Source organism: Acipenser ruthenus, chromosome 36 (genome assembly GCF_902713425.1).
Source record: "Acipenser ruthenus chromosome 36, fAciRut3.2 maternal haplotype, whole genome shotgun sequence".
NCBI lineage: Eukaryota > Metazoa > Chordata > Actinopteri > Acipenseriformes > Acipenseridae > Acipenser > Acipenser ruthenus.
Window position 1 is genome coordinate 7,431,602 of NC_081224.1, and position 23,673 is coordinate 7,455,274.

General features: G+C 38.2%; 1 protein-coding gene across 2 annotated transcripts in view; it reads left to right on the forward strand.

Moving 5' to 3' along the window:
• Positions 1–11,777, forward strand: part of LOC117402156 (adhesion G protein-coupled receptor E1-like) — a 70,960-nt gene extending 59,183 nt beyond the window's left edge. For both annotated transcript variants that reach the window (XM_059008046.1, XM_059008045.1), the window contains 7 exons: positions 200–400; positions 1,162–1,397; positions 2,028–2,094; positions 2,555–2,646; positions 4,711–4,870; positions 5,346–5,441; positions 7,841–11,777. In XM_059008046.1, coding sequence (XP_058864029.1) covers positions 200–400; positions 1,162–1,397; positions 2,028–2,094; positions 2,555–2,646; positions 4,711–4,870; positions 5,346–5,441; positions 7,841–7,912 — 924 coding nt within the window. In that variant the 3' untranslated portion in view covers positions 7,913–11,777. The remainder of the gene's footprint in view (positions 1–199; positions 401–1,161; positions 1,398–2,027; positions 2,095–2,554; positions 2,647–4,710; positions 4,871–5,345; positions 5,442–7,840) is intronic.
• The last annotated feature ends 11,896 nt before the right edge of the window (positions 11,778–23,673 follow it).

The following is a 23,673-nucleotide window of genomic DNA, read 5'->3' on the forward strand; positions in this document are numbered from 1 at the left end:
TTAATTCAAAATCTTTTATCGGGATGACAACTGAAAGTGCAGAGCCAGGGATAAAAAAAAAAGCAGAGCCAGGGAAATCCCCCCCACCTCCCCCATCGAATCGCACCCTGTAAATCCCAAGAATGCCTCACATATTCCTAAGTGGCCATTTTTTTAGAAACTCCAAAACTTTGATTAAAATGTCATTGTGTTATTTCAGATGCAAGAAAATGTTGCCTTGACAGTGATCAACTACATTGCAGTGATCGCATCCCTGGTCTGCCTCAGCCTGGCTATCTTTACATTCCTATTCTGCCGTTCGATCCAGAAAGCCAACACCACCATTCACCTGCACCTGAGTGTCTGTCTCTTCCTGGCTCACTTCCTGTTTCTAGTTGGGGTGTCCAGAACCGAAAAGAAGGTGAGTCACTGCCTGCAGTGCAGGGTTGAGGTTGTGTCGATACAGAGGGGTTTTCAGGTTATAAAACAAATGGGAAACAGTACAATAGAAGACTTTAAAAAGCACACACTTTAACTGTATAGTTTGTAGCTATGACAGGTTAAAGCTTAGTTTACTTTTCCACATAAAGCTGATGGGGTGTTTTCCTGCTTGAGTGTCTGCCGTTACAGTACATCAGCATCTACAATGAATAACTTGTAAGACATGACAAAAACTTGCAGAAACAGGGAGCATAGTTTTCAACCTGCAACCACACTCAAATGAAAGGTAACCTGACGTGGTTACCTTTGTGAATCGGGCGGGGTTGTGGTCTGATCTCACCAGTATGGAGAACAAAAAGGCAAACAGAATGTTAAGTTATATGGACAAAATAGCAGAATCCAAGCCTAGGGAAGTTTTGGTTAGACCATGCATGAATACTGTGTCTTATTCAGTTCACCTCACTATAAATAAAAGAAGACGCAGAGAAGGGCAATCAGGCTGATGCCCTAAAATGGTTTGTTTTGTAATGAAACAGCCTGTAACATTCTCAGTTTTGTTTTAAAATGACAGACTTTTTCTGGATGCGTTCACTTCTATCAACCAACGTGTCTCACCACCTGTGTTTGTCCCACATTGAAGCTAGTCACTCCTGCCTTTCTGCGGTCTATGGTATCACCACGCGGGATGCTGTATATCTCTTAAACCTCAGCTGACCTGCCCCTCTGCCTGTCCTTTCTCAGGTGCTGTGTGCAGTCATAGCTGGGCTCCTGCACTACCTCTTCACAGCCAGTTTTGCCTGGATGTGCCTGGAGGGAGTGCAGCTCTACCTGCTGGTGAGAAACCTGAAGGTGGTGAAGTACAGCAGCAGGCAGGGGCTGCGAAGGAGGTACATGCTGCTGGCTGGGTACGGCTCTCCTGCTCTCATCGTGGCTGTGTCTGCTGGAGTTTTTCCAGGGGGGTATGGGACCAACAAATTGTGAGTATTAATTCAACCTCTTTATCTTTAACAGGTGCTGTGTGATAATGTAATAACCAAACATTATATTGTCTAAACCCCATCATTAGCATACGATTCTTACAACTCTCTTAGTTCACTCTTAACGTTTACAAATGGGTTTAGCATTGTTCAAAATGTGTGTGTTGAATATACAGAGACTATACAGAGAAGTGGTGTCTATTAACTTACAAGCTAGCAAACAATCTAACGGCTGGTTACACAGACCCCAATTAGTACTGATTGTGGACTACCTGACCTAAAATAACAATACAGTAGGTCATCCAAGATGAGTGCTAATCAGGGTCTGTGAAACCAGCCGCAGATGTTATAGCTTTTTATTCTCTGACATGATTGTTTTTTGTTTGTAGTATGCTTGTATTTTCTTGTATAAACTGTGCCCCAGTTCCTGTTGATGGCAACTAACCCTTATAAAAGCACAGCAGTGTAATAAAGCACAGTGAAAGCATGGCAAAGCATATTAAAATACTAGGGCAAACTATAGTAAATGCATAGTATAATGATAGGAAACCTATGGTTTAAAGTGCAAAAATAAACCTTTACAAAGGAAGGTAGTGTAGGTGTAATTGTTACTGTTATTGTGCTCCTCAGTTGCTGGCTGAGTCATGACAGAGGATTTGTCTGGAGTTTTCTTGGTCCTGTTTGTTTCACAATCGCTGTAAGTAGATATCCATGCCATGTTCATGATGTATGCACAATCTCAAGTGTGACAGACAGCCTCCACATACCCACAGATTATGATGCACTCTATAACCCTGTGTCAAAGAGCAACTTTAATCACAACTGGACAGACAAAGAGTGGCATACGGTATGGACGCCCGCCTCCACTATTTAACACTGAAAAAATAAACAACAAACTTGAGCCAAGAAGAAAATGAGCACCCGTCCCTGAGCCCTGCCCCTGTGCACCATCGTGCTCATCCAGTGTTGAAAGCTTCTCTCAAGACTCCATGTATCCTTATTTAATATTTAAACAATGGTGGTATTCACAGTACATCTGAATAGACAACTTGAACTCAATAGACCCCTTGAATTCTGTTATTATAATTGCTTGTTCTAGTTTTGTAAAATGAACAGGTGTTGCAGAGATTTAAACTGTACGCATCTTTGCCCCGCAGGTAAACACCATTCTCTTCATTGCAATTCTCTGGACTTTAAGATCGCAAATGTGTGGCCTCAACGCGGATGTGTCCAAAGTGAAAGACACCAGGTGAGTATCTCTGTCTACTTCTGAAGTACGCTGCTGAATTCTGTTCTCTGATACATCTTTAATATTGAACCATTTCTTTTTCATAGAAACAAAAACCTTAAAATGTACAAAAAGACCAAATTAGAGATACAAATGTCAAGACTGAAAGACAAATATGAATACAAAAGTATACAAAAACAGGGAGTAAGCATCGTATGAATTGCCTTCTAATTAATGTTAATGATCTTCTGTACTGTGGGGGTGTGGGTTGAAAACACATTTTATCTGCACGAGAAGTGATTGTGCAATCCCCGTGCCTAAATACAATCATACATTTTAAAACACTTGTGCTACACAGACCCATTTATATCCCATGCGCCAATATCTATACACCAACATTAACACACCACATGCAAAATATAACACATAACACACAAAATGGCGGGGCACACTGCCACAGACAGTTACATTTTAAACAAAATCGATATTAAAATGAAAGACAATCTATCGGATACAACTCGAAAGTTTTATTCAAGCACATCATATCAAACATCTGCACAGCCGAAACGCTGTATTTAAATGAACAATTAAACATAAAAGTTTATTTTCTAACTTGCCACATATAAAATATTACTTCAAAAAATGAAAAACTGTAAATAAACATTTCAAAAGAAACTAGTGTGTAAACAGGTGTAAACAAGTATATGTACGTACGAAATTGAAATTATTATTTAATTTAAAATGAAAGTAACATATGTTTTCTCTTGCGTGTTTCATTCGGTGCAGCACAGAATCCAGGTTGAGCTGCTGCAGCTTTACAGTTTTTTGATTGAAATGTTTCTGCTGAAGCGCTGTGGCTAGCTTCAAGATGAAATCTACTGATATTCTCCCCAGTGCATTCCTTGTACAAAACGAATGAATTGATGGCTGCCAGGTCCAGCAGAGATAACAACATGCTTGTATATAAAAAAATAGAATATTGTAGGTTATATTCAAAATAAAAACATGTATTGTAAATGGAGGGCAGGATTATATCTTCCTGTGGCAAAGTGGTTTGCAGTGTACAGGTGCAGGAGTGATGCGCTGCGTAATTAACAGATTTGTAATCCAGTTGGAAAAGGGTTTCTTTTTATTTTATAATTCCAGGACCAAATAAATATCCCCAGCAATACTCAACAATGTGTAGTGCACGGAGTACACGCAGAGTAATTTAAATTTGAAAACCTCAAACCGTCAAACTGACTGCCGTGGCGGTTCTAATGTTAAACAGCCAGGAGCTGACAACGTACCAAGAAGGAGACACAGACAACAGAAAGGGTGGAATAAGGCACCTGTTTTAGCTGGAGAGACATACCCACATTGACACATTGAGTATAGTTTAGCTCCGGGGAGCTAGGCAACCCCACTAGTGATAGTGAGGGGAAAGGACAGCATCCGTGACACTTGAGCCTCATCGGTTAGCGGAGACTGCAAGACGCTGCATACAGCAGCACTATTGTTTGCAGTTTTGTTCATAGTGCTTATTTTCTCTTTTGCTTTTTGTTCGTATTATTATTTTGCAGCACCAGCGGGTGCCTAAACAGACTTGTACCAACGAAGCATACTTACCATTGTCGGTATAGGACTCCCCAACACAAGGGTGCCCCCTTGTGTTTAAATAAATCATGTGCGCCTGTGGCGTTGTCAAAGAAACCTGTCTGACTCCTGTGTCCATCTGTAAATCATCCACACACACTATCACATTCACTAGAACTGCATACTACTGTACTATGTGACCTATGGTGCAGGAAGTACCAGGAATCTTTAGCGCTTCCTTGGAAAATCTATCTTGAAAACCCCAAGCTAACTAAAAGATCTACAGTACAACATCAGGGGACCAGGGATAATGCTAGTGTGCCATGGTAAGCACACTTTTAAAGGGGCAGTAACAAATGTTCTAGTCATTTGCATTGATATTATCAGTAAAGGTTTTTAAAGCTTTGGTTAGTATTATACATCCATATAAACAGGAGTCTCAGCTTGGTTGAAAGTTAAAACAATCTGTATTATAAAAAAAACTAATTCTGTGGATTTGTGTTTCTTTAGACTGCTGACTTTCAAAGCCATTGCGCATTGCTTCATCATGGGCTGTAGTTGGATCCTGGGATTCTTTCAAGGATTGGAGTTCTTCAGATTTGCGTTTGTCATTATTAACTCACTGCAGGGTCCCTTTATTTTCCTGGTGCACTGTGTGCTAAACCAGCAGGTAAGAAGCCATTGTCTGCATCTACCTATGCCATGCTACTATCCAGTATTTTGCAGGGATATCCTTGAGTTGGATCACTGGTCCTGCAAGTTGCAATGACCATTATATACTGCTCTGCTATTACTGGGACTGATGAATAAATGCATTGGAAGTGAGGTATCTGTGAGCAATTTTACCCCACCTGAATAGTCATTCCATCCCATCCCATTTCATAGGTCTGTTGTACTCCACAAACTATCTATTAATTACTGAGTGTAATTTGTTTTTCATTATATCCCCAAAAATGGTTTGTGCAATGATGACTGCCAAGACAGGAAGCACGCTGAATGGGTTTCTGCAGAGTGACTGATAATACTGGTACCACAGTCAATACAATATCAGTCTTTTCAGTCAATGTTGTAGAAACCCATGTTCCCCAGCCTGGGGACTGAACGTCACGCTGGCATATTGTTGATTCTTTTTTCATTATCACCAGGTGAGAATGGAGTATAGGAAATGGTTTGGACGCATCTACAAACAGAAGGACAGCTCAGAACTTACATCTTCTACAGTTCCAATGGAAATCATAACGGTGAGACATGAATACTGGCATCACAAACAACCAAAATTGAAATATCCATGTGGTTTCTTTCAGTTTATCTATCTATTGTGTAAAGACCACTATAAGCTGGTAAGAGATAGTGATGGGTTTCAGATAACACCAGTCAAAAACTGTAATATGCTGGTTAGTTAAACTGTAACCTGAGAATATATTCTGTCTGGACGAACCTGAGTGAGAACATCCCAAGAACTCTGCAAATTCCTTTTGATGTCTTCAAAAACTGTTACAGAAGTTTTGGCTTCACCTGTTCAGGGCAACAAACATGATCAGGATCACCCAAAATATTCAAGTTTTTCAAAACAACTTTTCAAGCATCATCCATCATAACCAATAACAGTTAATACACAATAACAATTCTAATAACATAAAACAACGTAATGAATCCACTGCTATTCCCAGAGTCACAGCAATCAAACCAGAACTCCCAACATGCTTTGCATCTGCTGTGATGATTCTGAACCCTACAGGTGAGACGAGCTCTGACGCTGTTCTTGTGAACCAGCCTGGCTCTGCAGTGCAGTGGTTAGACACTCTGGGAAGTGTGTGTCTCCACTCTAGGACATTAGCACATTATAATACCCCAATTCTACAAGGTCCATTGGGAAGGATTTTCAAAAGGTCAATTTTTTAATTAAAGAAAAAAAAAGAAAAAAAATCGTAATTATTTGATTTAAATCAGATTTTTTTATTTAAATCATTTTTTTTTAAATTATGGATTTGTTTTTGTAGTAACGTAGTTATAGCTCTACAGTACCTCCAAACTGTAAATGTAAGGATGTTGGAAATAGTGGTTTGAGAATAGTTACATACCAAACTACTCAATCTTAAATGAATACATAAATAAAGCAAATTATTTATCACTGTGGTATCCTCTAAATGTGAACTACAATAATTTACCGATGGAGTACAGCAGAGAAAAATACCCCTCACTCATCCTAGTCATTCTTTTATTTTACTCTTCTTTCTTTGATTTCCTCTTTCTGTGTCAGTCCAAACACACGCAGTTGTTACTTAGGACTACTTTGCTTTTTATACTGTGTTCAATTGTTAATGTTCCTGATTGCACCACTAAATAAACCTGATTTCAGCGCGTCTTAACACAGCGCTCAATTGTCTATTTGGGACCCCACTGCAACAAAGAAAAGGCCAACAAAATGCTCGGATATACAGTGAAAAGTGTTGAATTTAAATCAAGGGAAGTAATGTTAAAACTTTACAATGCATTAGTAAGACCTCACCTAGAATATTGTGTTCAGTTCTGGTCACCTTGTTACAAAAAGGATATTGCTGCTCTAGAAAGAGTGCAAAGAAGAGAAACCAGAATTATCCTGGGTTTAAAAGACATGTTGTATGCAAACAGACTAAAATAATTGAATCTGTTCAGTCTTGAACAATGAAGACTACACGGTGATCTGATTCAAGCATTCAAAATCCTAAAAGGTATAGACAATGTCGACCCAGGGGACTTTTTTGACCTGAAAAAAGAAACAAGGATCAGGGGTCACAAATGGAGATTAGATAAAGGGGCATTCAGAACAGAAAATAGGAGGCACTTTTTTACACAGAGAATTGTGAGGGTCTGGAACCAATTCTCCAGTAATGTTGCTGAAGCTGACACCCTGGGCTGCTTGATGAGATTCTGGGATCAATAAGCTACTAACAACCAAACGAGCAAGATGGGCTCAATGGCCTCCTCTTGTTTGTAAACTTTCTTATGTTCTTATTTGTAACCTTTCTTATGTTCTTTTGTTCTTATAAAAAAACAAATTTCAACCAACATACACAGATGGCATCCAAAAAAATAAATAAGTAAAGTTTTTTTTTAATCTGTGCCGTCCGATTTTTACCCACGTGCCAGATAATCGTAAATCAGCATTTTATATGTTAAGTTATCTAAATAAATGCACATTCTGCAAGACAAAATGCACAATTTTAAATTAACTTTACACATTATACACAAAATAAATATTCCCATTATTTTTTATTTCCATTTGGCTGCTGCTTGCTGGTGGGAGAGCCATCTTGCTGTATGCTAGTAGTTTCCATAACAGCAAATTATGCTTCCATTCATTTTTCTTGATCTCGTTAACATGCATTTTTATTAATGAGTTCCCCTTATTTAGTCGTTGAGACAGGAAGTGATGTACGTGACCTGCGACAATTAAGCTTTTTAATGAGAAATGCATTCATAACTTCCTCATCGACTCAATTTCAAAGCATTAACAGATTGATTTAATTAACACAGTTAGTTTGAAAATAAGTTGCTACTAAAGCTGTTGGTATTATACCACAAGTTCGATAAAATAATTCTGCCTATTTTCTCTGACTGTTTCATCTGCTGTAACTCATCTTTTTTTGTCTTCTTTCAGAAGGTATCCGCAGCAGAGAGCAATAACTGCAGCTCTACGTGCAGAGGAGTACTTGTGGAATGGAGTAAATAAAGTCAGTAGACATCACTGTTAATGAATGGGTGCCTATGAGGTGGGAAATTGCCCCCTCTAAAATGCAACATTTACATTTTGGCAAAAATCTAACTTAGGTTTTATATATTTAACCTTGTGTAGTACCAAAAGTTTTATATGCCTCTTATTACACTAACTAAACAAAAAAATAATCACAAGCTTTCAAGACCTCAAAGGTCTCTTCTTCAGGTGAAAGCAGGAAAGGATTTTTGAAAGATTGATTCATTGATTCATTTTTGTTTAGTTAGTCCATGTTACAAAGATGGCTGTAGTGGTGATGTCAGACCCAGAACAGAAACACACCGAGTGAATACAGGGTGAAGCTGTGTCGCAATGGCTGCTCTCAGTATTTATTAAAGAATAAACGGACGGTGAAACAAACACACAGACTTAACAAAACACAAAACAAAAGGGCACAAGGGCCAGAACAAATAGACAGACAAACAAACGGTGGACAAACACTAAACAAACAAGTATCGTGCTGGTCTTCCAGCACGCTTAGCATTTATTTATTGTTTAATTATTTTCTCCTTCTCTCTCCCGTTCTCCACTCCTGAACACACAACCCCGAGTGAGTGAAACGTGTACCTGTATACACAGTTGTGCCAGGATTCAAGTACTAATTAATTATTCACTTGAATCCCAGCACCTGAACTCATTTGTGTACTCCCTGTGCTCACATACGAATAAACATTTTATCTGCATGTGAAGTGATTGTGCAGTCCCTGTGCGTAAATACATATTACAACACTCGTGCTACATAGCCCAATTTATATTCTGTGCACCACTATATCCACATATAACAGACAACATGAAACACACCACATACAGTATAAAACACAAAATACACACAGGGGTGGGGGCACCCCACAACAGTCCAATAAAAGGGATCACATCTCCTTCTCCTTGTCTATCCTCTCTGGACTAATATAACTACCATTTCATCTATCAACGTATATTTCTGAAAAATCAAATAGTGTTTTTTGTCCAAATCTGCAATATTTTTTACTTGTCTCTGTTTGGAACCAAGCTGATTTTTAAAAGGTGGTAGCATAAGGTCACATTGTGATAAGCTGCCTATCCACAAAATGCGAATGTCTCCATTACATGCCCTCCTTCATGGCACCGATCCTTTGCAGGCTTTGGGTAATTATAGGCTTTACATTCTAAAGCACTAATAATTCATTAAGACACTTTATTGTCATTCTTTTTTATATAGTCAATCACAATTTTAGAGTTCAGCACAGTGATTGGCAGCAATCCAATTTTCCATTTCTTGCTCACATATACATAGTGTCCAGGTAAGGGTAAGCCTGGCTTTCTAACAGAATTATTGAGCATTCATGCCTGCAAAACTCATTGAATCAACTGGGTCTTTACTGAGCATTCACACCTGCAAAACTCATTGAATCAACTGAGTCATTACTGAGCATTCACACCTGCAAAACTCATTGAATCAACTGAGTCATTACTGAGCATTCACACCTGCAAAACTCATTGAATCAACTGGGTCATTACTGAGCATTCACACCTGCAAAACTCATTGAATCAACTGAGTCATTACTGAGCATTCACACCTGCAAAACTCATTGAATCAACTGGGTCATTACTGAGCATTCACACCTGCAAAACTCATTGAATCAACTGGGTCATTACTGAGCATTCACACCTCATTGAATCAACTGAGTCATTACTGAGCATTCACACCTGCAAAACTCATTGAATCAACTGAGTCATTACTGAGCATTCACACCTGCAAAACTCATTGAATCAACTGAGCCATTACTGAGCATTCACACCTGCAAAACTCATTGAATCAACTGGGTCCAAGAGTGATGATAGTATATATTTCATCATGTTTTTTTTTGTTTGTTTGTTTGTTTTAATAATTGCACACATTGTTCTGTAGGAATGTGTAAGCACTGAACGTGCTTGGACTGAAGGTTTGACCTCCTCAAATGTATACACTGCCCCTGCAGGTGGGGATGATGTAATTTTAATAGAGATCAAGCTTTAAGTGATGTCTTACTTCTGTCTGCACCTAAGCTTTGCAGCTGATGTGATGATCCAAAGCAAAGCAGCAGTGCAAATTATAACATTGTGAAATCTAAAATGACAGTAATATTTACAATGCAAAATTCCACACATTAAAATTGTAAGATTTACAATTCTCAACAATTAAATGTGAATAGAAATGGGGTGAAATGACTAAGGAAGTAAAGCAAGAAATAGCAGACTTCCCAGAAGGCAAGGCAAGGAAACAGGGAACTGCTTTTAACCTAGTGTAGTACCAAATGTCTGTTTTAAAATGAAAAAAACTTGTTTATTATCACCTATTTTCTTTAAAAACTGCACATTTGAGACCAGTGTAACTAATGGAAGTGCAAAATGGGTAAGATGGCATGATTTTGTTAGCTACAATTACTTTAATGATGTACATGTTGGTACAAAGGACATAAGGGACAGAAAATCTGAGGTATTGAAAGAGAATTTTAAATAATTATAAAGGAAGCTGAATGAGTTTGGATGCTGAAGTATGTTGTCAGGTTTACTACCAGGAATTGGTAGAAGGGTTGTGATGTTCAGGAGAATTAGGACCATAAACACTTGGCTGGCTGGCTGGCTGGTGTGTGCAAGAAGGGCTGGGATTCATGAATAACTGGGACTGCTTTTGGGAAGAACTAGATACTAGATGGACTGTCAGGGGCAAGTAGGCTATCTGCAAATATTGAAAACCACTTAGCAAATTATTTAAACTAGGAACTGGGGAGGGAGGGAATCTAAAGAGGGGTGCACTGAGCTGAAACAGGGACAAATAAAAGTTGACTCGCTGGCAGTTAGTAACCCCAGAGGTGTGTGTTACAGGAATCCTATCCCTATTACTGCTCCTCAATCACATGCTCTTGATTGTACCAAGCTACACCTGGCCTTACTCTTCAATCTCGGTCTAATATATTACTTACAGGGATCATTGACCCCGTATAACCGCATTCTTAGATGACAGGATGCGGGACTGCTGGTTATTCCTGGGGTGAATAAAAATAACACGAGACGAAGGGCCTTTTCTATTAAAGCTCCTAAATGATCGAATGCACTGCTGCCTTCTGTCAGGGAAGCTGGAACTCTTACTGTTTTTACATCAAGATTGAAAACTTATTTTTACACAATAGCTTTATCTTAGTTTCCTATTTTACAATCCAAATTGTATTTTCTTTGTGGCCCTTTTCATTCCAATTTTTTTATGTTTTTTATTTTTATTATTATTAGACTGTTTTTAATTGTTCTGTTTTACAAACTGGCTTTTTATCATCATTTTTCCAATTAAACTTTTTATTTTTTTTACTTCGATTTTATAAAATGTTAGTTTTAGACTCTTAATTGTTTTATTTTTACCTTAGATTTTCAAATTTTACAATGAAAACGTTATTTTTCTTTTATACAATGTTGTATTAGACTTTAGTTTTTAATTTAATGATTTAATTGTTCATATTGTGTGTGTGTCAAGGTACTCTGGGATCCTTGAGGATCCGTGATGATAAGCGCTATAGAAATGTGAATTGTATTGCATTGTATTGTATTTCAGAACGCCTCTGCGATAGTGCAAGGGATGAAAGATTGAGGAGTACACTGTATATTAAATGGACTATGAATAATAGCCTTGTAAGGTAGCCTACACAAATCTTTTCAATATCAGGCTCCATTTACAACAGGCTTTGTGTCGTAGAACTCACCTGTAGAAAGGGGTACCATAAACACTTTAGCAGAATTAAGATGATTTACAATTTTGTTGAAAAATATAAAATAATCAAGTATGTAAAAAATAAAGTTTTTTTTAAAATCCTCACTTTGTCAAAAATGTTGCAGATGTATTACGGTATGTATTGTGTTGTTTTGTGTGTGTGTACTACTACGCACTACAACTGATAATTATAATTCACCAGGCGGGAGCCAGGCCTGCGTAAGGGACTACTACAATGAAGACAAGTGCTTGTGACTTAGTAAGAGGATAGGGGTTTCCCCTTGACTACTTGGAGAACTGCCCTCGTTGAGGTGAGGCCGAACCAATCGACCTCCAAGGCTTCCCCCTAGCGAAAACTAAGGAAGGATAGGAGGATGAACCACTCGAAACCTAACAGGCAGCCAATGCAAGGCCTCCAAGCCAGGTGTAATGTGATCCCTAGAGCGTGACCTAGACAAAATTCTGGCCACAGAATTTTGAACATATTGAAATTTGTTGAGAATGCTATTAGAGACACCAGCGAGCAGGGCGTTACAATAATCAATCCTAGAGAAAACAAACACATGAACCCATTTTTTAGCCGCAGATACAGAGCGCATAGGTTGAAGCCTCGCTTTATTTCTGAGGTGAAAAAATGAAACCTTGACAGTATTCAACACAAGCGGTTCAAAGGTTAACCCAGGATCAAAAATCATACCCAAATTTTTCATTTTAGATCTGAACTCAAGCATGGAACCATCAACTGACAAATTTACAGCATTGGCTTTACGAAGCTTGATAGGAGACACCTAACAGCATAACACGGCACTCGAGGCCAAAATAAATAGACAAACAAAATGGATTAACACTAAACAAACAGTAGACTATCAGACAAACAAACACAGTGAGTACAAACGCTTATTATTTACTTTATTTTCCTTTCTCCTCTCCACACCCGTTCTCCACTCACCGAACACACAACCCTGAGTGTGTAAAACATGCATCTATATATACTGTTGTGCTGGGATTCAATTACTAATTAATAATTCACTTGAATACCAGCACGTGAACTAATTATGTGCAACCCCGTGCTCACATATTAAATACTTTAAATGCACGTGAAGTGAAGTGCAATCCCCGTGCCTAAATACAATTATACATTTTAAATAACTCGTGCTGCACACACCCATTTATATCCCGTGCAGCCATATCTATACACCAACATTAACACACTACATGCAACATATAACACACACATGCACACAGGGGCGGGGCACATTGCCACAGACCCTATAACATTTTGACTTCGGTGACAGTTAAAAGAGTGTGACTCATATCTGATTATTTCATTTTGGCCTGTTCCAACCCTTGTCCGTTTTTCAGGAAACACAAAGAAGATACAACATCAAACACAGCTGAAAGGACGTGTGTTTCAAAATAAATAGGCTTCCATTTAGATGTACTGTAGTTGGCTACAGTACTATATTTTCAACAGAAGTATTTTAATTCAGAACAGTATGATTCTGAAAATATCACTTACCGAAAGAGACAACTGCAGACACGTGGACCGTGCAGTACATTCTTTTAAATCCGGTAGGTATTAATTTGTAGCAGTGTGTAAAATTCCACTGTACAACCCAATAGCAAAATGAAATCAAAATGTTACCCATGCACAGAATTGCAAGAAACGTAAAAGGCAATGCAGTTTATTATTTATTTATTTATTTATTTATTTATTTATTTATTTATTTATTCGTTAACCTGGAAAAACCCCATTGAGACCGAGGCCTCTTTTACAAGAGTGTCCTGGCAAGATGACCAGAAACACACAGCAGTAATTTCACATCCCTGAAAATAACATCATTCTAAAACACAATCACATCATACATTCCTGCTGTGCTGCTCAATAAGGCTCTAATTTCACAGTGCACTTGTAAATGAAAATGCACACAAGCAAGATCACAGATTTAAAAAAAAAGTAGTAACACATCACAGAGTATCTTAAACCGTTTAATGATTAACTGTTTCACATTACCATAGCTTATGCCTCAAAAGTATAGAAAATGGCTATTATTCCCCACAAACTTTGCTTTTGTGACCAGGACAGTGATATTTTGAAATTTACCTATTTCCAATGAGAAAACGGGCGAATTTGTGTCTTTTCGTTCACATAAAGTCAGAAAAAAACAACATATGAATCCAAATTAACATGTATTTATACTAAAGTAATACAAAAATGACTACAAAAGATTTAGAAGTGAGTAGTCTTTTTGGTTGGGGTAGTATGGGTTTCTCTCCTCAGTTCCACCTCTGAAATTGTCATCTGGATCTACAACGTCTTCCTCGCTCTCTGACTTGCTGCTCTCTTCTAAAGACGGCTGCTCTCTCTCCGGAGGAGTGGGTACGGGGAGCTCATGGCAGTGTGGCACCGGGGCGATGGATGAAGGAAGGTCCGGATACGTGATAGCAGGTGCATTCTTGCCAGTCCGACGTTTGGAAGGGTCCACCATGCAGAAGTAGCAGTTGCTTGAGTGGTCAGTGGGTTCCCGCCAAATTCTTGGGATAGCGAACTTCATGGCTCTCTTTTCCCCTCTGTATCATCCTACAAAAATACATTTATTTCACCCATGACTAATGTGTAAGAGATTCTCGCAACATTTTTCATATATGATATATTTTTTCAATAACATTGAAAATTGTAAAACATTTTAAAATTAAAAACTTTTACAATTTAAAAAATGTTAACAAATTTTATAACATAAAATTCCGAGCAACAATTGTCCATCTTACCTTCCAGAGTTTTTTTTGCAGTGCTCGCAGGTGAAATGAGGTGCCCAGGGTTTGTCTTGATCCCCGACAGGCATGCCGAAATATGCCTTGTAGGCCTCACACATCTTAGCAGATGCTTCCACGGAGTACTTTTTCGCTCTTGTCTTGATAAATTGGCCGCAGACATAGCAAAATGCGTCTGCCGGATGCTTGCAGCCTCTTGATGCCATCGCAGAAAAATGCAGATATGTATCCACTTAGGCAGCTGGAACTAAACTGAACTGGTGGGCTTAAGGCTCCTGTATTTATACTACTATTTATATTACTGGAAAGTTCTAGAAAGTTCTAGAAGTTACTCCAAGTTTACTCAGCACTGAATCTATCTGGAATGTTCTGGAAAATTAGGTAAATTTCAAAATATCACGTCCTGGTCACAAAAGCAAAGTTTGTGGGGAATAATAGCCATTTTCTATACTTTTGAGGCATAAGCAATTACGAAATAACACTTACTACCCAGGAACAAAAAAAAAAAAAAAAATGTTACACGGTGTAATCAAATACATTTTAACATTAAAGAGATGGGCTTTGCATCAGAAAACTGGTGACGAGTCAGAAATCGCGCGTGACGGGTAAATGCATTCATTTATTACATATATATATATATAATGGGAGTTTATTTTATTCTTAATGCAAGGACAGTACAAAGTGACTGACTGGGTATCGTATATCTGCATGGATACCCAGCGCTTGGAGCTGATTGCTAATGATCAGGAACAAGCAAATCAAGTGTCAGTTCCGCCTGCGTCTTTTCAGCTTGAGAGCAAAGCTCACTGCTGCACGTATCGCCATAGGCCATATAGAGAAAAACAGCGACTTCTTAAAAAATATATATATATATATATATATATAATGGAATGTTTCTCTACAGTCTCTGGCAGTCAATGAAGAGACAGACAACAAGGTGCAGCCAAAGCAGTAAAACTGCTTTTTTATGTTTATCAAATCGTTTTCACGCTGTTTTATTCAGAGGACCTCTCTCTCTCTCTCTCTCTCTCTCTCTCTCTCTCTCTCTCTCTCTCTCTCTCTCTCTCTCTCTCTCTCTCTCTCTCTCTCTCTCTCTCTCTCTCTCTCTCTCTCTCTCTCTCTCTCTCTCTCTCTCTCTCTCTCTGGCACAGCCACAGCTTCAGACCTATTGTATACAGCACGATACAAATCAGCATGAATTGACTGTCATACAACATATAGATCACATTTTTACTGTATTTCAAATGGATTTGTGATCAATTCTGTAAAAACATTAAAGTTAAAATAATAAAGATCCCAGATATAGTAAGCAAAGCTGGGTCGTTGATAGGGGTGATTGCCTGCAATACGTACACCACCACACAAAAACATCCAGAAAATGTAGAACATCAAACAGCATGCTGTAGAAAACGTTTTGCTGGTTTTGGTGGGAAGATGGGTAATAACACGTGTCTATATACTGTATCGAGAGTACTGTTTTCTTACATGGTTTTAGAAGTAAGATATATGGCTATTAATGAAGTCTATCTGTGGTATTTTACATGTTTACTATAAAGCCAACTATATTGTTTAACCTTTTACATAATGTAAAAACTACAATAATTCATAAAAAAACACACAAAAAAACACAAATGTTGCAAATTGCATTTGAAAAAATGTGTTAAAAGGTAATAAATATAATGAAAGATAAAGCTATCATTGTAAAGATTACACTGCAGAACAAGATTTCCCATACATGATGAGTTTTACAGAAGATAAAAAGTGTTACAGAACACCTAACAGGAAATGCATTGCCACATATATTTTGTAAAACAGGGCGGTGCCTGTATATTTATATTTGTAGTTACAAGACCAAACAAACAAAAAATCCTCCCCAAAGAGCACTAAATTAAACTAAAATTCTTGGTCAAGCTTTGTTTTAAGGGCATTTTTTTGTTTTATTAACTGTTAATAAACAGCTAATAAACATGTTAATGTACATGATGTATTTTCTGTTAACTGTTAGTTAATAATATATAATAGGCCAGCTAAAACTGCAAACACCAGAGCCCTATGGATGATCAATCAAACACTATGGCCCTATGGATGATCAATCAAACACCAGAGCCGTATGGATAATCAATCAAACGCCAGAGCCGTATGGATAATCAATCAAACAGCAGAGCCCTATGGATGATCAATCAAACACCAGAGCCCTATGGATGATCAATCAAACACCAGAGCCCTATGGATGATCAATCAAACACCAGAGCCCTATGGATGATCAATCAAACACCAGAGCCCTATGGATAATCAATCAAACGCCAGAGCCCTATGGATAATCAATTAAACACCAGAGCCCTATGGATAATCAATCAAACACCAGAGCCCTATGGATGATCAATAAAACACCAGAGCCCTATGAATGATCAATATCCAGTCGATCATATGCTTGAAATCGGTTCAAATTGTTACTATAGTAATGTTTAGCAAATTAAATCAGGTTTTTATTAACCCTAACCCTTAGCTAAAAATGAACTGTTTGTTAACAGTTAATAAACAAAAAAATGGCCCTAAAATAAAGCATGACCATCTTCTTTTTTGTCTAATTACTTCTCTATGACAGGACAGCTAAACTGTTTCCCTGTAAAGGTTTAATTCACACACCAATCCTTCTCTCTCCTCACCAACTCCACGTCTTTTCTCTAATACACTCTCCTCGAGTCTCTCCAGAATTCAGTTTTTATCTCTCCACCTGTTAAGCACACCCTTTTTTAATTGCTTCTGTTTACACCCAATAATCACCTTGTTACACACCGTGTTGTGTTTTAGATTTTAGCCAACCAGTGACCTCTAGTGGCCTTGTTGCTGGTATTGCAGACCACCCTATTTCACTGTGTGGGGAATAATGCTCTTCTCATCCTGAGAGTAACATATATTCCCTCTCTTATTCTTTTATATATATATATATATATATATATATATATATATATATATATATATATATATATATATATATATATATATATATATACACACACTACATTAATGCAGCAGAGTGTGAATTGAATCCAAGCCATGCTTCCAATGCAGACGCCCTGGCTTTCATTAAACCCAAGCCATGCATGTATGGGTGTATAATGCTCTCTTGTTCGTAACTTTCTTAGGTTCTTGTAAGTGACCAACATTAGTAGAGCTGTATGACAATGTGACCCCCAACACTTTTTGTGAAGGACAGACAAACTGAAAGCATGAGTTTTGTATTCTGACTGCAGATAATAAGATAACGGACGTCATGATGGAAAGAACTAAGATAAGCAACATTTGCAAGGGTTTCTTTGAAAAGCTCTCAAGACACCCTGGCAGCCCTTCTTCATGAAAGAAGAAGTGAGAGGAGGAACAGATGTATCCTATTGCTGGAAATCTACAAGGTCATGATCAACAATTAACCTGTGTATTTTGTTTCACATTAGTTGCAAATTGCTTCTCTTGGTTTGGGGTAAGTTGCTCTTCCCTCAACCTAGTTGGAAAGCAGAAATTGCTGACTCGTACGTATTTGAAAATCACAAATAAAAAATAATCATTAATAATAATCATTAGACCCTTATGTATGTTGAACAAGGTAACTTAGTTGCTAATGTATGTGATATGAATCTGTTATCTAATGCAGGCAGAAGCCACCGTTCACTGGCAATTAAGATACCTGTATTACTAGAGCTGGTACAAAGTCACAAATCTAATTGGCCAATTCAAATGTCTAATAACTGGATTCACTGACATGTTAGAAGCCTGTGAGTGAGCCACCAATACCCTCGATAACTCGATAAATCTGAGCAGATCAGAGAATGGTCTGAAATGAGGTCTGAATGGTACAGGTGTAAAAGGCAAAGCTATCATTTTCATTTAAAAACTGTATCAAACAAGTAATTAGATAAAATGGTATTTGATGTATGGTACTATCTTTGATTATCATTAACAATAAAAGTGTTTTTGACAAGGGCAGAGCCAGCTCTCTCCATAGTATCTTATAATTTGTCTCTACTGGACAAAGCGTTAAGCCAGAGATACAAGCAATTAAGCAGAACAGATCTAAATGGGATAGTTAACCTCAGTTCATTCACACTATCATTGTTAACCAGTGTTGTTGCTGACATAAACATTTCCTGTTGCAAAATGAACTTGGGATGAAAGTTCAGGAACTCTGTGTAATACATCAGTGGACCCTTCACTTTAGTTCATCACAGTTCCTCGTGCCCAGAGCAGTCCAGGGTTGGCAACATGGCAGATAGTAATGAGTTTGAAAATGTTGGTCTGAGATAGATGTTCTGTGTCTCCAAAGGCATGGGAACTAAGGGTGCTGGGGATGCGGCAGCACCCCTGGCTTGAAGTACAGGGGTGCTGTGCACCTGCAGGTGCAATGATAAACCCTGCTAGTTTTGTGAATCTCATGAGGTGTGTGCGCAGTGCACTGTGCCTTTTTACATTGATTTGGAACTCAAACTATAATTGACCAATTAGCGCTTTCACAGCAGGGGCGGGATATTTTATAAATCATGCGGTGTCAGTCTCCTGAGAGTTGATTAGTTGTTGGAACGCATTAGAAGCAATTGTGAACAGTAGAACGCTTATTGAAAATGTGCCCAAAAAAGAATATCAGATTTTCTTTGTAAATTCTTCAGCGGCACCACCTGCTAAAAATCAACTAGTCACAATGCCGCTAACTGGGGGTACTGCTTTGTGGAGTAATACTAAAAACACACGGCACAGTGGCATTCTGAATGCACCAGATGTACATTCTCACAAATCAACCTTTGATGTTTTCTGACCATCCTTGTCTTCAATGACTACTGTAACTGAAATAGAACTGTTCAACCTGTTTTTACAAGTAAAAGTTTCTAACTTGCAGTATTTAAGTGGATCATAACGGTATACACTACTTTTCGGTTAGTTTGCTCTAAACGTTTTATGGTAAGCATGTTCTAAACATTGTAGCGAGGACTGTGGTTAAATATTTTTTTACTTAAATAAATAAACAGGCGTTGATTCATTTTATTAACATAATAGCAACTGAATGCATGTCTTCCATCATATACAGGGGTTACAGTTTTGTTCAATGGCTTTCAGCACCCCCACTATAATAATTGATCCAGCGCCTCTGTGTATCTCGTCTGCTAGATGTTATGTTTAGACATGAGCAGCTTACAGATGTAGTGAGGCAGAAGGATGGAGTCGAACAACCAAAAAAAAAAGGATTTTATTTAAACTGGCCAGTCAGGACAAGCACCAAAACACACGAACAAAGAAAATTAAACAAACAAATAACTACCACAAAAATTACCAACCAATAGGTCTGATTTAATCACCTATTGGCGGCAGTTAAAGTCACTGCACTCGCCCTCAATGTAGACAGCTTCAGCTCAGACTGGAAAAGAAATAACCTCTTTCTCCTTTCGAATCTCTCATCTGGTCCTTTTATACCTGTGGACCATCCTAGCCCCTCACTTAGCACAAACCATTAGACAAAAAAACAAAGAGAGACATTAGACCAATATTTATACAAAATACATACTCTTAACAATATATATGGGTATATAATGAAGTACGAAATTATAAATACGATTGTCTAAGGTTTTTAGAAAATGTAATAAAAAAAACCATGATTTATTTCAGTTCTCAGCCCGGCAAAGACAATTAACAATCAGAAATAAAGAAAACAAGAATTAAAAGCACAGTTTATGACTGACAGACATTCTGGTTTCAACAAGTCATGAGTATTTAACTCAGAGTTTTGGCGCCTCTGCACATCCCTAATAGGAATAGTGACTACTTCTGTTTCAGAGTTCAAAAGCTACTCTAGTAGTGTACATAAGCCCATACAATGTTGAAAACAAGAGGATTGGTTTATACTTATACTTGATCCAGTGTGAATGACCTCAGTGATCTGTTAGTGAGAGTGTGAAAGAAAGCTGAAGTGAGAGAGGAGAGTGGAAAAGCTCACACAGCCCTGCTGAAGCAACCTTTCCTGAGAATCTCACAATGTGTTGGGTTTGTAATTGGTTCTGAGCAGAGGATTCCTTCCCTGAACAGCACTGAATCAAAGTGTTAAGCAGATTTGCAGTCTTTTGAATGTTATTGCAATAACCCCAGTGTGTGGTATTATAGTGTCCTGGGTTGGTAATAGGTTAGTTATCTAGCTGTGTTTAACATTAATGCCTAAATGAGTCAGCTGGTGTGCTGTGTTGAGTTGATTCTTTTTTTTACTGGACTGCACAGAGCAGTCTGCTGTTTTGAAGTGGAGTTATTAAACAGATATATTTAACAAAAATAAACCTAAAATAATTTCCTAGAAGCAACACTTTTATTCTAGTCAGAACGAAACTTTTCTTTCTTTAAAGTTATGCAATGAAACAATTTTCATTAAGGAACCGAAACTGGCCTTTTACCAATTAAATGCAAATCTGCTAAGTGTTCCATTGAGAACCTGTAAGACTGATCTGCTAAGTGTTCCAATGAGAACCTGTAAGACTGATCTGCTAAGTGTTCCATTGAGAACCTGTAAGACTAATCTGCTAAGTGTTCCATTGAGAACCTGTAAGACCGATCTGCTAAGTGTTCCATTGAGAACCTGTAAGACCGATCTGCTAAGTGTTCCATTGAGAACCTGTAAGACTGATCTGCTAAGTGTTCCATTGAGAACCTGTAAGACCGATCTGCTAAGTGTTCCATTGAGAACCTGTAAGACTGATCTGCTAAGTGTTCCATTGAGAACCTGTAAGACTGATCTGCTAAGTGTTCCATTGAGAACCTGTAAGACTGTCTGGTGCTTGTTGCCTTTCTTTGTGTTGTACTTAAAACAATCAGTTTGACTACAATTTAACAGCATACTTTACGTGGAGCAGATGAATAGTTATTTCATTATTCATTATTTGTCAAATGTAAATTCAATCTATATATACACATCCCCTCGATTACAAGTATAACTTTTTTATTTTTAAACATGATGGCTTTGTTGAGAATGGAACTAAATTAGATTAAACAAATCTTCATGCTGGCTTGTCTATGCAACCGTCGTCAGTTGTACCGCTCTGCAGCGTCATTTTGCATGTAATGTAAGCTCAGTGGCATGTAAAGTGAGCTCAATGGCAGGTAATGTAAGGTCAATGGCAGGTAATGTGAGTTCAATGGCAGGTCATGTGAGCTCAATGGCAGGTAATGTGAGCTCAATGGCAGGTAATGTAAGGTCAATGGCAGGTAATGTGAGCTCAATGGCAGGTAATGTGAGCTCAATGGCAGGTAATGTAAGGTCAATGGCAGGTAATGTGAGCTCAATGGCAGGTAATGTGAGCTCAATGGCAGGTAAAGTGAGCTCAATGGCAGGTCATGTGAGCTCAATGGCAGGTAACGGGAGCTCAATGGCAGGTAACGTGAGCTCAATGGCAGGTCATGTGAGCTCAATGGCAGGTCATGTGAGCTCAATGGCAGGTCATGTGAGCTCAATGGCAGGTAACGTGAGCTCAATGGCAGGTCATGTGAGCTCAATGGCAGGTCATGTGAGCTCAATGGCAGGTAACGTGAGCTCAATGGCAGGTCATGTGAGCTCAATGGCAGGTCATGTGAGCTCAATGGCAGGTCATGTGAGCTCAATGGCAGGTCATGTGAGCTCAATGGCAGGTAACGTGAGCTCAATGGCAGGTCATGTGAGCTCAATGGCAGGTAATGTGAGCTCAATGGCAGGTAACGTGAGCTCAATGGCAGGTAATGTGAGCTCAATGGCAGGTAATGTGAGCTCAATGGCAGGTAATGTGAGCTCAATGGCAGGTTAATGTGAGCTCAATGGCACAACACTGTAGTCGTCATTGTTTTCTGACAGGGAGGTCGTTAAGGACGTTCGGTCGCCAATTTGATGACATTAGTTGTGTTTTCATATGTAATAGAAAAGACCCCGAGAAGGCTGTCATCTTCTTCACTAATCACTGCCCAACACACGCTTTTGCAAGAGGTACAAATGGAATCCATCTGGAGACCCCAGACACCATCGAATGGCTTTTCAAACTCAACACACAGCTATAAAGTCATCCATTGCTTTTCAAATGCAATGCAATACAATACAATACAATACAATACAATTTATTTTTATACAAGAGAGAGAGAGAGAGAGAGAGAGACTGGCACAGAATGCTGGGTACCATGAACACAACTCATGTGTTCGAGCTGTGTTTTTGTCACGGAAACCTGTTAATAAATGTATTCATTTCACAACAAGAAAAGCTGCCTTTTACACACCTAGAAAATGGAGTGATTTAAAAGATACTTAGGAGCCGGTTTTCGTTTTGGTCAAGGCACTGACTTTACTGCCGTACTGAGGCTTTAAACCGACACAAAAAACAGAGGCTACCGCTGTGTACACTGGTATTATTATGTTGTGGTTAATCAGAAGGAATCGAAATTACTATTGTGGCAGGGAAGCTAAGTATTTGTTTAATTTATTTACATGCTTTTGTGTGTAGTAAAGCTGTCTTATTATTGTGTTTGTTGTATATTAGAACTTGAGATCCATTTGTAAGATATTTGCACATGGTTATTACTGGGGGGGGGGGGTAGTCACAGGTTTATTTTTGTGTTGAGTGCTCGTTTGTTGTATTTAGTTAAATATTTTTCTGAATTATCACTATTGTATTTAGTTTACACTTGACTGATTGATTTTGTTTGATTGTGGTGTTGCACTGATGAATTTATATGAAGGTTGCACTAGAGTTTTTTTTTTTAATTTATTTTGGATTAAGATTTTTTTGTTTTTATCTACTTGCTTTAATAACCAGTTGCTTGTTTTATAAGTTAATTCCCTTTTGGTAGGCAATCCTGAGTGAACAACTAGACGAAGATGTGTCACAGCTTGTTGGACCTTCCCCCATGGAGGGTGCTGAATGCAGTACAAGCTTCAATGGTCTCTGATCTCTGTAACCCATTTATAGTATTGTCCTTTCTTGTTATATATATATATATATATATATATATATATATATATATATATACATATAGTCTGTTTCACTTTGCTTGCTATTTTATTAGTGCTGGTTTTAAATTGTAGGGGCCTTTTTAATAGTATTTTATTTAATTTTAATACTACTTCTGTATAATTAGTGAAACGTAATGTTTGAGGTAGGGAAGGCCATATTGTGAGGTTAGTGCTGGTAGGTATAGGGTTCGGCCAGTTAACGCCGTGTACGGGGAGGGGTAATTGATTGTCATT